General features: G+C 40.9%; 1 protein-coding gene across 2 annotated transcripts in view; it reads right to left on the bottom strand.

Moving 5' to 3' along the window:
* MLF1 (myeloid leukemia factor 1) overlaps window positions 1-16,287 on the bottom strand; it is a 45,572-nt gene extending 29,285 nt beyond the window's left edge. For both annotated transcript variants that reach the window (XM_044291584.1, XM_044291585.1), the window contains exon 1: window positions 16,164-16,287. In XM_044291584.1, coding sequence (XP_044147519.1) covers window positions 16,164-16,210 — 47 coding nt within the window. In that variant the 5' untranslated portion in view covers window positions 16,211-16,287. The remainder of the gene's footprint in view (window positions 1-16,163) is intronic.
* Between the last annotated feature and the right edge of the window lie 657 nt (window positions 16,288-16,944).

Below are 16,944 nucleotides of genomic sequence, written 5' to 3'. Positions count from 1 at the left end.
TAATGGCGCCATTTTGGGGTACGCATAACTTTCTGATTAACTTTTGTTAACTCTTTCTGGGAGGGAGATGGGGAAAACAGCAATACTGCCACTGCGTTTTTACGTTATAAATTTTCCGGCGTTCATTTTTCCGGCATAAATAAAATAATATCTGTATTCTCTGGGTCAGTACGATTACAGTAATATCAAATACATATAGTTTTTTTTACTACTTTTTTGCAATAAAACCCCTTTTTAAAAAAAAAAAAAAAGTTTTTACATTTCCGCTTCCCAAGACCCATAACTTTTTTATTTTTCTTTCTATGGAGTTGCGTGAGGGCTTGATTTTTGCGGGACGACTTGTATTTTTCATTAATATCATTTTGGAGTAAATGGCGCTTTTTGATCACTTGTTATTAAGTTTTTTCGGTGGCAACAAAGAATAAATTAGCAATTCAGCTTTTTTAAAAAAAGATTTTTACGGCGTTCACCATAGGGGATAATTTTTGTGATATTTATGTAGTCCGGGTCGTTATGGATGCAGAAATACCAAATATACGAGGGAGATTTTATTTATTTTTTGCTATTTTTTTAGTAAAAAAGAAAAAAGATTTAAAAAAATACATTTATTAAATAAAACATTACACTTTTTATTTAATAAATGTATTTTTTTAAATCTTTTTTTACTACTTAATAGTCCCACAAGGGCACTATAAAATTCAATAATGCAAGTAAAAATGAAAACAATGGATTTCTTTTTTCACCCAAACACTCAATAGCAATAGTAGATAGATAGATAGATAGATAGATAGATAGATAGATATGAGAAAATAAAAATAAAACACAAGTGGCACAGCAGGATAAATGTGAATGACGCTGTGCCAGCTGCTGTGGAAGTGATTCAGCATCCAAGTAACTAGAAAAGAAAATTCAACGCTGCTCCCAAATGTTGTTCAGTGCAACATTTCAGTCCTCTTACCAGGACTTTTCTCAAGCATTATAAAAATGCTGCGAGAAAAGTCCTAAGGGTACTTTCACACTAGAGTTTTTGTTTTCCGGTATTGAGTTCCGTCACAGGAGCTCAAAACTGATCAGTTTTATCCTAATGCATTCTGAATGGAGAGCATTCCGTTCAGGATGCATCAGTTCAAAAAACGTACCTCTTACGTTTTTTGGACGGAGAAAATACCGCAGCATGCTGCAGTTTTCTCTCCGGCCAACAATACTGAACAATTGGCAGAATGCCGGATCTGTCATTAATTTACATTGAAGTGTATTAGTGCTGGATCCGGCATTAAGTGTTCCCGGCAAAACAGATCCAGCTTTCCGGTCTGCGCATGCTCAGACATTAAAAAATGCAAAAAAAAAAATCATACCGGATCCATTTTTCCGGATGTCACCAGAGAGACTGATCCAGTATTTCAATGCATTTGTCAGATGGATCCGCATTCGGATCCGTCTGACAAATGCAATCAGTTTGCGTCCGGATTTCTGGATCCGGCAGGCAGTTCCGGCGACGGAACTGCCTTCCGGAATCCTCTGCCGCAAGTGTGAAAGCACCCTAAGAGGACTGAAATATCGCACTAAACAACATTTGGGAGCAGCGTGGAATTTTCTTTTCGAGATAGATATGAGATAGATGGTGCAGATAGATGGTGCAGAGGACAGGTCCTGTATATTCTCTGCAGGCTGCTCCCCTCCTGTTAGTCCAGGGTCTGGACTGTCCAACTTCATCAGGTTATGTCTGCCAACAAGCAGGCCTTGTCATTTATTGCAGCACAGAGAGGAGAGAGGGGCCGGCAGCACATATGTCCAGTCACTAGAGGGTGACATTCTGAACTCACCAGTAAACCTCAGGAGCAGAGGAAGCCATTACATTCCCAGTGCAGGGCCTCCGGTGAGAGAGGAAGGGGGCGGGGCCAAGGTCTGCCTGACTCCTGTGGAGGCGGGAGACCAGGGACCAGCGCTCCTTGCTGTGCTGTCTGTGCTCTTCTCAGGTGCCGCCACCAGCTCTCTTCCACATCTGTCTGGGCAGCTCAGCAGGGGGCCCCATTTAGGGATGGGGGCCCTGGGCAATTGCCCTGTTTGCCCTCCTAACGCTGGCCCTGACCACACGTATAAAGCAGGATGTTTTACGACTGACCTAAACTGACTGAAAAAAAATGATGAAAGATGGAAATTTTTCAATAACGCTACCACTAAAACAATGGTAGAAACTAATGTAAAAAAACATTCCTGAAGAAATGAAGTAAAGACGTACCTGACATGATGCGATCCTGTCCTAGCTACTAAATATATGTCCATGTACACACAACCAGAGGCTGCAGTCTGTAGGCCACAGTCTGAGCACATATTATCAATCATATTATGGCTGCAACGTCCTGACCGCCCCTGGTTTGAACTAGTCCTTCACCAGTAGACACTTGGAGATCCAGTCTACACAAATGTATGGATGCTGCTTAGCTGACCTCATGATGGGCCTGTGTTCTGCTAGGGTTTAACCTACTGACAACTAACTCCTCTACTGAAGGTTTACAATTGACAACAGGCACGTCAGTCCTACAGGACCAGGGGTGCACCACCAATGAGGCCAGGTGAGGTGATCGCCTCAAACAGCACCAGGTAGGGGCAAGGGGGGGGGGGAGCCAAAGGGTCATGGGCTGAAGGGAAGGCTTTAGGTTAAGAAATTGGGGAGGGGGGGGCGCTGTTTCAGGTTTCAGTTCAGGCAGCAGAAAGGCTAGGTGCGCCCCTATACAGGACTATTATATTTAAAGGGGCTGTCTCACTTCAGAAAATGTCATTGATCATGTAGATAAAGTTAATACAAGGCACTAATGTATTGTGATTGTCCATATTGCTTCCTTTGCTGGCTGGATCCATTTTTCTATTACATTATACACAACTCATTTCCATGCTTAGGACCAAGTCTGTGGTGGCTGTGCTTGCACACTATAGGAAAAGGAGCCGGGCGTACCACAGAAAGGGGCGGTACTTGTGTGCAACGGTAATGCCCTCATTGCACCAAAGGCCTAATTTGCATATTAAGAAAAAGTATCATAACTCAGGAACAAAGCAACAATAGAACCACAGCTATGTGTCTAGGGAGGTTGTTGTGAAAGATTCCCTATAAGAACTCAATAACGGCACCGTATACAGTAAGCTGCCTGGTTCCAGTGGCAGCTGTAAGCAGCTAAAAAAATAAACTGGTTGCCTTTGGCTCCCGAGTCTTAGGCCTCAAACACACATACAAAGGTCCGCAAACCATGGATTCGCTAAATACGGACACTTTATGCATGCAATCTGCATTTTCTCGCTCCGATTATTAGAAATGATTATTCTTGTCCGCAAAACAGACAAGAAGAGGACATGTTCTATAATTTGCAGAACAGGCACTTTTGTTTTGCGGACCCATAGAAACAAATGGGTCGATGTGCAATCTGCAAAAAATGCAGGTAGCACACCGATGGGAAATACGGTTGTGTGAATGAGGCCTAAAGAGAAGCAAATTGTATTTGTTGGTTGCACTTTGGGGCTCACTTGGGTACAATACGAGGGTGCACATGAGGGTGCAATGTGTGACCAAGGAGCAAGGCAACAATATGTAACTGAAATTCTAATGTAAGATTTATATTCACACATTTACACAACCCACATGCAAGGGAAAATGTCCGAGCTGCTTTCTGGCGAGCAGTGGGAAAAAAAATAGCAATGTGGACCGAGAAGCAGAGGATTAGTCCCAGTGAATTCAATGGACGCATACGACCGGTATCCATGTTTTGCGGATCTGCGATTTGCCTAATCCTCAGGTGAGCCTGCTGTGGATCGGCTGCAGGATTCAAACCACATCAGCAACAGAAATTTCAAGGTACAGGCTCAGATTTCTGTCATGGAAAAACGTGAGATTTTAATCCAATGTGTGAACATGGCCCCAGGTTCCTCTGGACACAGACCCTTCTGAAACTGAGACAAATGAACAGACTGGAAAAGAAGATTAAAAAGGGGGATATCCGATTAACCTTATTCTTATGAATTATGCAAACAGCAGAATGAAAACTACTCAGGGAATTCCAAAGAAAATGGGAACAGGGCTGGGGGGGCCTTTCTTAAGAAATGTTCTAATTCCTCTGTTGGGCCAAAGTTGTGACAGCTCACCGTACAATGCGGTTTAACTTAGTGTTCAGTTACATTAAAACAAACAGATAAAAACATAAATGTTACATCAAAGCTTGAAAGAAAAGGTTACATAAGAGGAAGAGAGCGTGGAAAAATGATTAACTACAGGCACAATATATCAAAGAGACATTTCATATGCTCGGTCACATACTGCATCATTCTTTCATAAAAAGAAGCCTGGCAGAAGCTGCTACACATTGTGCAGTAAAGCTGTACAAGGGATTTCACACAGCGCTGGCCAATTTTCCAACATACAACTGAAAGAATAATGAGATTCCGACACAGACATGAAAGAAAATCAATTTTAAGGAACACTCATCCAGCTGATGATGTCATCAAACCATCAGTGCAGAACGAGAATATGTTCCAGCGCTCAATCCACCATTATTCTCTAGGGAAGTGCAACTGCCATAAAGCTGGGCTGTTCACTGCCCCACTGAATGAAGAAAAGGGGGCCCCTTTAAAATTAAAGGGGTCACCACATCGCAACAGTTTAATCAGTCAGGACTAAATTGCTAAATAATAATTATTAAATTATTGAATATAGAGAGAATATGTCGCACTAGAGTGACCAGGCAACAACGTGAGGTGCACCCACTAAGAGATGACACCCAATCTGAAGGAGAAAATGGAATAAATAAATAACAGTGGGGCACTCTCTATAGCAATGGGAGCAGTGGATAATGGTACATAAAATTTTATTAATATATCTAAAATAAGTCGTTCACTATTGGTGGTTTAAATAGTTCACAATAATAAATACATGTATATATAGCAGCATAAATGGTGAAAATTTGCATGCTAAAATGACATTGTGAATAATTATTAAGATAAATGCATTTAATGGTCCATAAATAACAACCTTGCATCCAAAAATATCAAAAGTTTTTTTTTTAAAAAAGGTGCTCAGTTAATATTAGTAGCAGTTGGACTCCAATCCAAGGTATAGATTAATAGTAGCTGTAAATTTCAAAAAGGGATCGCTTATTATCGTAGACACTTGAATCTTAACCGGAGGGTTTCGACGAAATCTCCTACCCTCGTCTCGGTGCGCCTTCTGTGTGTGTCGGTGCTCCGGTCCCGAGGGCTGTTGTTTTCAAAAAGATCCCACGCCACCACTCGAAGTCCACGTAAGTTCTCTGAAGGTAAACTTCCCTTGTCCAGCAGAGACCTCTTGCAGCTGGCGTTCTCAGATCATTAAAGCAATGAATTTTTTCTCCTCCTAAATCGATCAAAGATATGTCTATGGTCCAAACTTGGGGGTCAGTTACGAAACACGTTTCGGAGTTTAAGCAGTTGACCCCTTCATCAGTGGCTAGTGTCCCCCTATTAAGGCCCCTCCTTTATAGGGCTACTGGTTCATAAGAAAACCTGGTCATGGATCGTCCGAATTTTTTATATTCTAAAACTATGTGGAGAGTCTAACCAGAGCAAATAGTTATCCTGCTGGCTTCCTGAGTCACATGTATCCGATCATATTTCAGGAGAACATTGAAAAGTATATTTTCAGTGAATATTCTTATGAACACAAAATTTGTCATTATGGACTCAAAAATGCCCAAATCCAATATTTAGCAGTCTCTGAAATCAAACTCCTTCCATACATTTGTTGTCCCATCAGTCCCAAATCCTATGGTATATAAAATGCACCGTCAACACTGCAAATGTATGGAAGGATTTTGATTTCAGAGACTGCTATATATTGGATTTGGGCATTTTTGAGTCCATAATGACAATTTTTGTGTTCATAAGAATATTCACTGAAAATATACAGTACAGACCAAAAGTTTGGACACACCTTCTCATTCAAAGAGTTTTCTTTATTTTCATGACTATGAAAATTGTAGATTCACAATGAAGGCATCAAAACTATGAATTAACACATGTGGAATTATATACATAACAAAAAAGTGTGAAACAACTGAAAATATGTCATATTCTAGGTTCTTCAAAGTAGCCACCTTTTGCTTTGATTACTGCTTTGCACACTCTTGGCATTCTCTTGATGAGCTTCGAGAGGTAGTCACCTGAAATGGTGTTCCAACAGTCTTGAAGGAGTTCCCAGAGATGCTTAGCACTTGTTGGCCCTTTTGCCTTCACTCTGCGGTCCAGCTCACCCCAAACCATCTCGATTGGGTTCAGGTCCGGTGACTGTACCCCATCACTCTCCTTCATGGTCAAATAGCCCTTACACAGCCTGGAAGTGTGTTTGGGGTCATTGTCCTGTTGAAAAATAAATGATGGTCCAACTAAACGCAAACCGGATAGAATAGCATGCCGCTGCAAGATGCTGTGGTAGCCATGCTGGTTCAGTATGCCTTCAATTTTGAATAAATCCCCAACAGTGTCACCAGCAAAGCACCCCCACACCATCACACCTCCTCCTCCATGCTTCACGGTGGGAACCAGGCATGTAGAGTCCATCCGTTCACCTTTTCTGCATCGCACAAAGACACGGTGGTTGGAACCAAAGATCTCAAATTTGGACTCATCAGACCAAAGCACAGATTTCCACTGGTCTAATGTCCATTCCTTGTGTTCTTTAGCCCAAACAAGTCTCTTCTGCTTGTTGCCTGTCCTTAGCAGTGGTTTCCTAGCAGATATTCTACCATGAAGGCCTGATTCACACAGTCTCCTCTTAACAGTTGTTCCAGAGATGTGTCTGCTGCTAGAACTCTGTGTGGCATTGACCTGGTCTCTAATCTGAGCTGCTGTTAACCTGCGATTTCTGAGGCTGGTGACTCGGATGAACTTATCCTCCGCAGCAGAGGTGACTCTTGGTCTTCCTTTCGTGGGACGGTCCGCATGTGAGCCAGTTTCTTTGTAGTGCTTGATGGTTTTTGTGACTGCACTTGGGGACACTTTCAAAGTTTTCCCAATTTTTTGGACTGACTGACCTTCATTTCTTAAAGTAATGATGGCCACTTTTTCTTTACTTAGCTGCTTTTTTCTTGCCATAATACAAATTCTAACAGTTTATTCAGTAGGACTATCAGCTGTGTATCCACCTGACTTCTCCACAACGGCAGCTGATGGTCCCAACCCCATTTATAAGGCAAGAAATCCCACTTATTAAACCTGACAGGGCACACCTGTGAAGTGAAAACCATTTCAGGTGATACCTCTTGAAGCTCATCAAGAGAATGCCAAGAGTGTGCAAAGCAGTAATCAAAGCAAAAGGTGGCTACTTTGAAGAACCTAGAATATGACATATTTTCAGTTGTTTCACACTTATTTGTTATGTATATAATTCCACATGTGTTAATTCATAGTTTTGATGCCTTCAGTGTGAATCTACAATTTTCATAGTCATAAAAATAAAGAAAACTCTTTGAATGAGAAGGTGTGTCCAAACTTTTGGTCTGTACTGTACTTTTCAATGTTCTCCTGAAATATGATCGGATACATGCGACTAAGGAAGCCAGCAGGATAACTATTTTCTCTGGTTAGACTTTCCACGACCAGGTTTTCTTATGAAACAGTAGCCCTATAAAGGAGGGGCCTTAATAGGGGGACACTAGCCACTGATGAAGGGGTCAACTGCTTAAACCCTAAAAACGCGTTTGGTAACGGACCCCTAAGTTTGGACCATAGACTTATATCTTCGATCGATTTAGGAGGAGAACAAATTCATTGCTTTAATGATCTGAGAACGCCAGCTGCAGGAGGTCTCTGCTGGACTAGGGAAGTTTACCTTCAGCGAACTTACGTGGACTTCCGGTGGTGGCGTGGGATCGGAGCACCGACACACACAGAAGGTGCACTGAGACGAGGGTAGGAGATTTAGTCGAAACCCTCCGAATAAGATCGAAGTGTCTACGATAATAAGCGCTCTTCGAAATTTACAGCGGGACGCCGCTGTCTCAGTAAGGAGCGGGACGCCACTCTGTATACAGCTGCTATTAATCTATACCTTAGATTGGAGTCCAACTGCTACTAATATTAACTGAACTCTACTGTGGATACCCAGAGCACCTTTTTTTAAAAAAAAAACCTTTTGATATTTTTGGATGCAAGGCTTTTATTTATGGACCATTAAATGCATTTATCTTAATAATTATTCACAATGTCGTTTTAGCATGCAAATTTTCACCATTTATGCTGCTATATATACATGTATTTATTATTGTGAACTATTTCAACCACCAATAGTGAACTACTTATTTTAGATATATTAATAAAATTTTATGTACCATTATCCACTGCTCCCATTGCTATAGAGAGTGCCCCACTGTTATTTATTAATTATTAAATTATACCTTTAACTACTTCTGCACCCAGGGATTTTCCATTTTTATGTTTTTTATTTATTTTATTTCCTGCCTTCCCAAAGCAATAATTTTTTTCTTTTTCCATTCACATAGCCGTATGAGGGCTTGTTTTTGTCAAACAAGTTATAATTTCTAATGGCACCCTTTGTTATTGCATACAATTTAATGAGAAGCTGGAAAAAAAAATTCCAAACGGGGTGGAATTGGAAAAAAATACAATTTTGTTTTTACCATGTGGTAAAAATGATCTGTTACCTCCATTCTCTGGGTCCATACAATGACAATGATACCACATTTATATAGTTTTTCTAGTGTTTTAATACAAAAAAACATAAAAATCACCATATCCTGACCCCCCCCCCATTACTTTTTTATAGTTATTTCTATGGAGCTGTAGGAAAATCCATAGTTTTTCATGATACCATTTTGGAGTGAGTATGATTTTGATTATTAATATTTTTTTTTTGTGGAGATGACGTGATGACATTTTTTTATTTTTTTATGCCGCTCACCATATGGGATAAATATTTTTAAAGTACAGGCATAGATGCCAATGCCTTTGATTATTTTATTCTTTGTTTTGATTTTATTTTTACAAATATTTATTAAAATTTTCTTTTTTTTTAGAACTTCTTTAAGACCATTTCTATTTAGCAATGGATTTAAATACACTGCTAAATAGAAAATTCGGCATATTCCAATGTAGTGCTGCCACATGCAGACCTACACTGGAATATAACTGTGAGAGGCATCGCAGCCTCCATCATTCTTTGGCCTTTCACAACTTTCTAAAACATCCTCATTAAAAATGTCCTTAAATTTTCTGCTGTATAGCCTGAGCACCTTTGTCACATCACTTTGTCACTGCTCTTGGCTGTGTGCACTCTGCACTCTGACCTCCTCTGAGTGTTAAAACTCTAAACCCCAACATATCCCCTTCTTCTCATTCAGCATGAAGGCAGGGCAAGGGTTTTTTCTTTACCTCCGGTGATGTACTGGGCTTTTCATGGGCACTAATGGATGGTCTTTGGCATTGTCCTAGCCTGTAAAAACTATATAGACCGCCCATTAATGCCGGTGACGTCACCAGGATCCCTGCTAATTTACAAAGTTACTATTCTAATATAATATAAAGATTTACTGTATTTTAGACTATAAGACACACTTATAGTGTGGAGCTACCTTTTTTCTAGGAGCAACGTGGGTGTTGCAGTTACTCCTAGAGGCTCAGCTCTCTCTTCAACCGCTGCACTCTCTGGCCCTATCAAAGTTACGCCCATTGCTCCTAGAGTCTTGTCTTCTCACATTAAATCTTCATTTTTCTCAGCAGTGTGGACACACATAAACATGGGACCAACACAGATGTCTTCAGATGCCAAGCGCACATGGAACAGGTCAGCCAGTGTCATAGGTACAAGTCTACAGATGTCCTTTAACGAAGAGCACCAGGCTAAACTGTCCCAGATGCTCCAGGAGGACAACAAAAAGCTGAATGTGAGGCTAAGGCCTCTTTCACACTACAGTATTTTGCGTTCCGTATACGGTCCGTTTTTTGCGTTCCGTATACGGTCCGTATACGGAACCATTCATTTCAATGGTTCCGCAAAAAAACGGAATGTGTTCCGTATGCATTCCGTTTCCGTATTTCCGTTTTTCCGTTCCGTTGAAAAGATAGAACATGTCCTATATTTGGCCGCAAATCACAGTCCGTGGCTCCATTCAAGTCAATGGGTCCGCAAAAAAAACGGAACACATACGGAAATGCATCCGTATGTCTTCCGTATCCGTTCCGTTTTTTGCGGAAGCATCTATTGAAAATGTTATGCCCAGCCCAATTTTTAATATGAAATTACTGTATACTGTATTTGCCATACGGAAAAACGGAACGGAACAACGGAACGGAAACGGAACCACAACGGAAGCAAAAAACGGAACAACGGATCCGCGAAAAACGGAACGCAAAACACTGAATTCAACATACTGTAGTGTGAAAGAGGCCTAAGACTGAGTCTGTAATATATACACCCTTTATATGTGTATAGACCTGGTGATGTATGCAGGGCAGCAGATCAGCCGCTAGCACCCACTTCTGCACCCCAGTTATGTTATGAGAATTGGCTGTAAATTCAGGGATTTATACATATGCCCTGGTAAAAGAATGTGACATTGCATTGCTATATCCTACCAAGATACAAACACCCCTTAAATATTTAGCACACCATTTTTTTTTCATCCAGCTAAAACCTAGGTGAGTCTTACAGTCCAGTGCGTCTTATAGTCTGAAAAATATGGTAGATTCCTCTAATTTATGTAAAATGCATATCTCTTCTAAAAAATATTACAAATACAACATAGTTAAACATAATGAAATAGCATCTGCACAGTCTGACCAAATATACATAGAAACATAGAATGTGTCGGCAGATAAGAACCATTTGGCCCATCTAGTCTGCCCAATATACTGAATACTATGAATAGCCCCTGGCCCTATCTTATATGAAGGATGGCCTTATGCCTATCCCATGCATGCTTAAACTCCTTCACTCTATTTGCAGCTACCACTTCTGCAGGAAGGCTATTCCATGCATCCACTACTCTCTCAGTAAAGTAATACTTCATGATATTACTTTTACAGTTGGATGTGTAGATTAAGTTGTGACTCATTAAATTTCATGCTGATTTAATATGATTGATAATAAGGTCAAGAAGGCTTTTCATCTTTTCAGAAAATAGTCTATGTTCTTCCCATCCCTTGTTCCTGATTGAACCTGAACTAGTAAATATTAAAACATATAAAATAAAGGTAAGCACATAAATCAATAATATTACAAATAACAGTGCCATGGCATTTCTTCTAGCATCTCAAGTTCTAATTGTATAAATTCAAGTTATCCAGCAATAAATCTACAATAAAAGTTTACCATCAATATAATACATTTGAATTAAAAATACAGGTATGTCCTGATATAATGGACACAACTACATTTTGAGGTTCTGTACTGTGTCTTCCTTGCACATGTTACGAGATTAGAAGGGGGCTTTACATGGATTTATGGAACAGAGGATCACGAGTCCAAAAAGCATACAGTATACTGTTTAAACTCTTCTATCAACACGTTCATTCCAATTTATACTTAGAACACATCTCCTTTCACTTACTTCTAAGGTTTCTCTGAGGCCACAGTGACCTCTCAACAAGCTTTGGTATATTTGCTCCTTTCTACACCAGTGTCATCCTCAATTGCAATTAAAATGTCTGTATTTTAGCACAATGCTGGTAAAAGTTACATTATTTGATTTCCTTCATATATCAGATAAAATTAAGTTTATGGATAGTGAGGAGCTTGTCCTGATCCATCACCCCAAAGAAGACGGTTAATCTGTGAACTTCACATTTATAAAAAAGATACTTTGCTTTACCTTTTACTGGCCATTAACTTTACCTTTAACTGGGTATTGTATGACCTGTCTTCTTCATTTATCACTACGTATCTCCTCTGCACACTCCATATCTATTTGTCAGTTCACCCTGATCTAGTGGGAAATAACTAGCTGCTATGATGTCTCCCATACACAACACACATATAAAGGAGCAGATCCTGCTCCCTTATCTCTCTATAGCACCCTCTCAGAAGTTCAGGACATTACACAGAAGTACTGAGCAGTGTAGCTGTGAATCCAGCCTTCAGCAGCATCTTTGTGTATCAGTGCCTCTGTCTTCTGTCTGTAAGCTGATAATCTGTCTCTTCTCAAGAAGGATTTTAGCAGTGAATTAACAGTGAGCAATCAATTCAGGAGGCAGGGGGTGAAGAAGTAGACAAATATTTTCTTTTTCTTTGGGGGGCATAGGCCGCAGACACTCTACCAAGACTGAACCAGTATTTTATGAAGGGAAAAATTGGGAATCTAGAGTAAAATGCAATTTTCCGCCTTTTAATTAAAGTGGTTGCATGAGACCTAAAAAATGGTCTGGCTACACCTAATTTTTATAGGTCTTGGACCACCTCTTTAACTTTTGTAATTTAACACAACTAAATTAACCAAATTATGTAACAAAACAATCTCAGCACTGTTCCATTTCTAACTATGCCAAACATGTGCTTGAGAACAAAGACCACCATTTAGACGGTACACATGGGCTCTGTAAACTCCTAATCCCACCACCACTGCTAGAACCTGTATATACATTTGTTCTACACCTGAGCAGCTATCATGGAGAAGAGGTTGACATTGACTGTAACCTCCTGATGAACACAAATAACCAAAGGACATCATAACTCCATAATCTGAGCATTTAAAGGCTATGTACACCTCTAGGGGCATATTTTTATTAGTGCATTGTACTCATTATGTGCTAAAAATACTTTTTTCTATTGGTCTATTTTAAAAATATGGAGTCCTTTTCTCTGTACAGGGCTGAGATGCTCTACCAGCAGGATTTGAATTTTCTCTCTTTTCTGGCAGACAGGGAGCTGACTGGTCCTTATCTCTGCTCTCTGACCTTATAAACACTTAACAAAGCTTAATCCTTATCTTAGTGATAAGAATGTGACTTAAATAAGTGTTTATGACCTCTTGGTAATTTAGAGATAAGGGTTATCAGATGACGGCACAAAATGAAAGTGAAAGTAGGATGCACACAGCTAGAAAAACAGTTAAGCCTTTGTGACAGACCGGCTCAATCTTTTTAATGAAGACCCATTGAAAAAATTATCTTTATCCCCAAATTAGGACCCATATTGTTTAATATCTTTATCAGCGAAATTGCAGAAGGCCTCGATGGTAAGGTGTGTCTTTTTGCTGATGACAAAAAGATTTGTAACAGGGTTGATGTTCCTGGAGGGATACACCAAATGGAAAAGGAGTTAGGAAAACTAGAGGAATGGTCAAAAATCTGGCAACTAAAATTTTATGTTAATAAGTGCAAGATAATGCACCTGGGGCGTAAAAACCCAGGAGCAGAATATAAAATCAGTGATACAGTCCTAACCTCAGTATCTGAGGAAAGGGATTTAGGGGTCATTATTTCAGAAGACTTAAAGGTAGGCAGACAATGTCATAGAGCAGCAGGAAATGCTAGCAGAATGCTTGGGTGTATAGGGAGAGGCATTACCAGTAGAAAGAGGGAGGTGCTCATGCCGCTCTACAGAGCACTAGGGATACCTCATTTGGAGTATTGTGCGCAGTACTGGAGACCATATCTCCAGAAGGATATTGATACTTTGGAGAGAGTTCAGAGAAGAGCTACTAAACTGGTACATGGATTGCAGGATAAAACTTACCAGGAAAGATTAAAGGACCTTAACATGTATAGCTTGGAAGAAAGACGAGACAGAGGGGATATGATAGAAACTTTTAAATACATAAAAGGAATCAACAAGGTAAAAGAGGAGAGAATATTTAAAAGAAGAAAAACTGCTACAAGAGGACATCATTTTAAATTAGAGGGGCAAAGGTTTAAAAGTAATATCAGGAAGTATTACTTTACTGAGAGAGTAGTGGATGCATGGAATAGCCTTCCTGCAGAAGTGGTAGCTGCAAATACAGTGGAGGAGTTTAAGCATGCATGGGATAGGCATAAGGCCATCCTTTCATACAAGATAGGGCCAGGGGCTATCCATAGTACTTAGTATATTGGGCAGACTAGATGGGCCAAATGGTTCTTATCTGCCGACACATTCTATGTTTCTATAAATGAATAAAATGCAATAATTAAAAAATTGTTCCCAAAGGTGCACATAGCTTTAAAATCTTGGGTGCTTTAGAAGTTCCATCTTAAGGGGTTTTTAGTTAATAAAGTTATAAATGAATAGTTTTAAAGGAAGTCAGTCACCTCCAAAATCAGTATCAAAGTAAGCATACCACCATGTAGGACAAGTGCCCTGAAACAGAAGCATATTTTTCTTGTGAAAATCCAGTCCTCTAATCCTGGGAAATGTATCTTCTTATGTTTATGCTAATGAGGTTTTCGGTGCACCGTGTACTGCCTTATTCATTGCATCTGGCTTCCCCCGGATAATCTCTACTGGCTCTGAAATCTCAGGATCTGTCAATCAAATGGGGAGTTGAAGAGCGCGAAACAGGTCACCGTGCACCAGATCTTCACAAGAAGAGTTTGATTATATTTTGGGGCACCTACCCTGTATGGCAGTATGCTTACTTTGAAACTGATTTGGGAGGCAACGGATTCCTCTTAAAGGGAATCTGTCAACACGATCGTGGACTATTATCTGCAGTACAACATGACTAGTATTGCAGATAAGGAGTCCAGATTACTATTTTTTATTTTCTTACTGCTCCACAACCCCCGCTGCCAGCACTCAAAGCTGCGCTGCAATACACAGTCTGGACTCCTGTGCTGTGTAATGGAGAGGACTCATGCATGTGCACAACAGTCCTGACAGTGTATTTCAGTGCAGCTTTGAGCGCAGACAGTGGTGGAACAGGGGGATGTAGGGAAATACAAAATAGAGATCTGGACTCCATATCTGCAGTACTACTTGTCTATTACTGCTGATAATAGTCCACGCTTGGACTACTTTAAGCGACTGGCTGCAAACCTGTACAACCTAGTCCTCCTCACCTGAGAAATGGTACCAGTGTTATACAGCATAGGTAATGCTCTGTGAGCAAACATTTACTACATGCAGGAGTGGACTGGACATAGAATAGACCCTACAGGCAAAAATTCCAGTGGGCCGATGCCCAGGGGGCTGCCCAAGCCCTACTCATGGCAGCCAGCCAGGTACATAGAGATCTGATGCTCTCAGCATTAATTAATGTAGGAGCATCAAGCACTTATGCACCAGGCCAGCGGCCGCAGGTGCCCTCCTGAGGTTAATTTGCATATGTATAAAATATTATTTTTTTACACAAAAGCACACAGAGCTATGGGTACTGGGTATTGCGGATGTGCTAGCGGCTCTACACAAAATCCAGGTGACAGGTTCCCTTTAAAGGAGTTGACCTGACTAAAGACACTGATGACCTATCGTCAGGACAGGTCATCAATATCACATCGGTGGGGGGCCGACACCAGGGACCCCCACAGATCAGCAGTTTCAGGCAGACTATGAATGAATTGGAGCACCAGAAAGGACACAGTGACAGAGTCTTCTGCATCCGCTCCATACACTGTATAGTTTCTGATACCATGGCTGCCCAAACAGCTAATCAGCGGGGGTGCTAAGTGTCAGACCCCAACAGATCTGATATTGAGGACCTGTCCTGAGGGAAGGTTATCAAAAACCCCTTCATCCTGAGTTACAGCCTGCATGGTAGCATATGATATAGCTGCATTCACAATTTTTAGTGGTTGCTATTGGAAACAGACAGCATCCCTAATAGCTTAGCAGAACGCAGTGTGGGGCAGTCCCTCATGAAAACAAAATAAAAATCGAATGCTGGTGGATTTCAGCTCTGAAGTCCGTAGAATTGCAAATGCTGCTTGAAACCCACAATGCACTAGGTGATACAGCACCACAGCCTCTGCAGCCATGTCTAGGTGGCACAGAGCAGGATCTGCCATCTATGTGCCCCATCATTTACTTCTGGCTCCTTCCGTTAGATCTACAGATCCTGGCAGAGCATGCTGGGGGTGGTAGTTATTCTTCTATAGCCTAGGACATTGTAGTTCCCCAGACTTTGTCTTCCCTATGCACTACACTTGCTGACATCATAGCAGTATAGTGCTGACGATTACACCGAGCAATCTAAAGGAAAATCTCCTAAGGAACTCACGAGAAGAACGGATCTTCCTCGAAGTCTCTGAGAAGGCTCCCAAACATCGTGTCAGCGGCCGCCCACAGCGAGTCCAGATCGGAACTGAGAGAACCAGCCGGCGACACAAGAATAGAAAGCTGCGTGTCAGGTGACCCGCAGCGACGCCTCTGATTGGTCCCCTGTCTGCAGAATGCTCTTGTCTCCTTGGTAACCACTGTCAACAATGTCACTGCCAAATGGCCTGGGATGGAAATAACTAGAACATGATTATTCCTGCCGAAGTGTAGTTGTCTTATAAAATCCACATATATACTCCCTGCCCATAGACTACTCAGCAGACATACGTGACCTCCTGCACAATCTCACTAGGGACAATATTGTCATCTAAATGACAGTCTCTTCTTTTACCGAAATCACTGTCCCAGTTCTGGTTTCTGCAGCTTTGGTCAAAATCAGATGTATATGAGCGAATTAACATAAAGTCTGTAAATATCTGTAAGACAGATAGATAGAAGGCTGATAGTAGGCAGATCGCTATGAGATTGGTGGATAAATAGATAGATATAGATAATAAATAGATAGACAGGCAGATAGATAAGAGATAGATAGATAGGAGAGAGGTAGATAGATAGGAGATAGGCCTCATATACACGAACGTTGTGTGTTTTGCGGTCCGCAAACCGCGGATCCGCAAAACAAAAATGGCGTCCGTGTGCGTTCCGCAATTTGCGGAACGGCATGGATAGCCTTTAATATAACTGCCTACTCTTGTCCGCAAAGCACGGACAAGACTAGGACA

The sequence above is a fragment of the Bufo gargarizans genome, chromosome 4, assembly GCF_014858855.1.
Source record: "Bufo gargarizans isolate SCDJY-AF-19 chromosome 4, ASM1485885v1, whole genome shotgun sequence".
Classification (NCBI taxonomy): Eukaryota; Metazoa; Chordata; class Amphibia; order Anura; family Bufonidae; genus Bufo; species Bufo gargarizans.
Note: the sequence above shows the minus strand (reverse complement) of the source record. Positions and strands in the feature narration are given on the sequence as shown.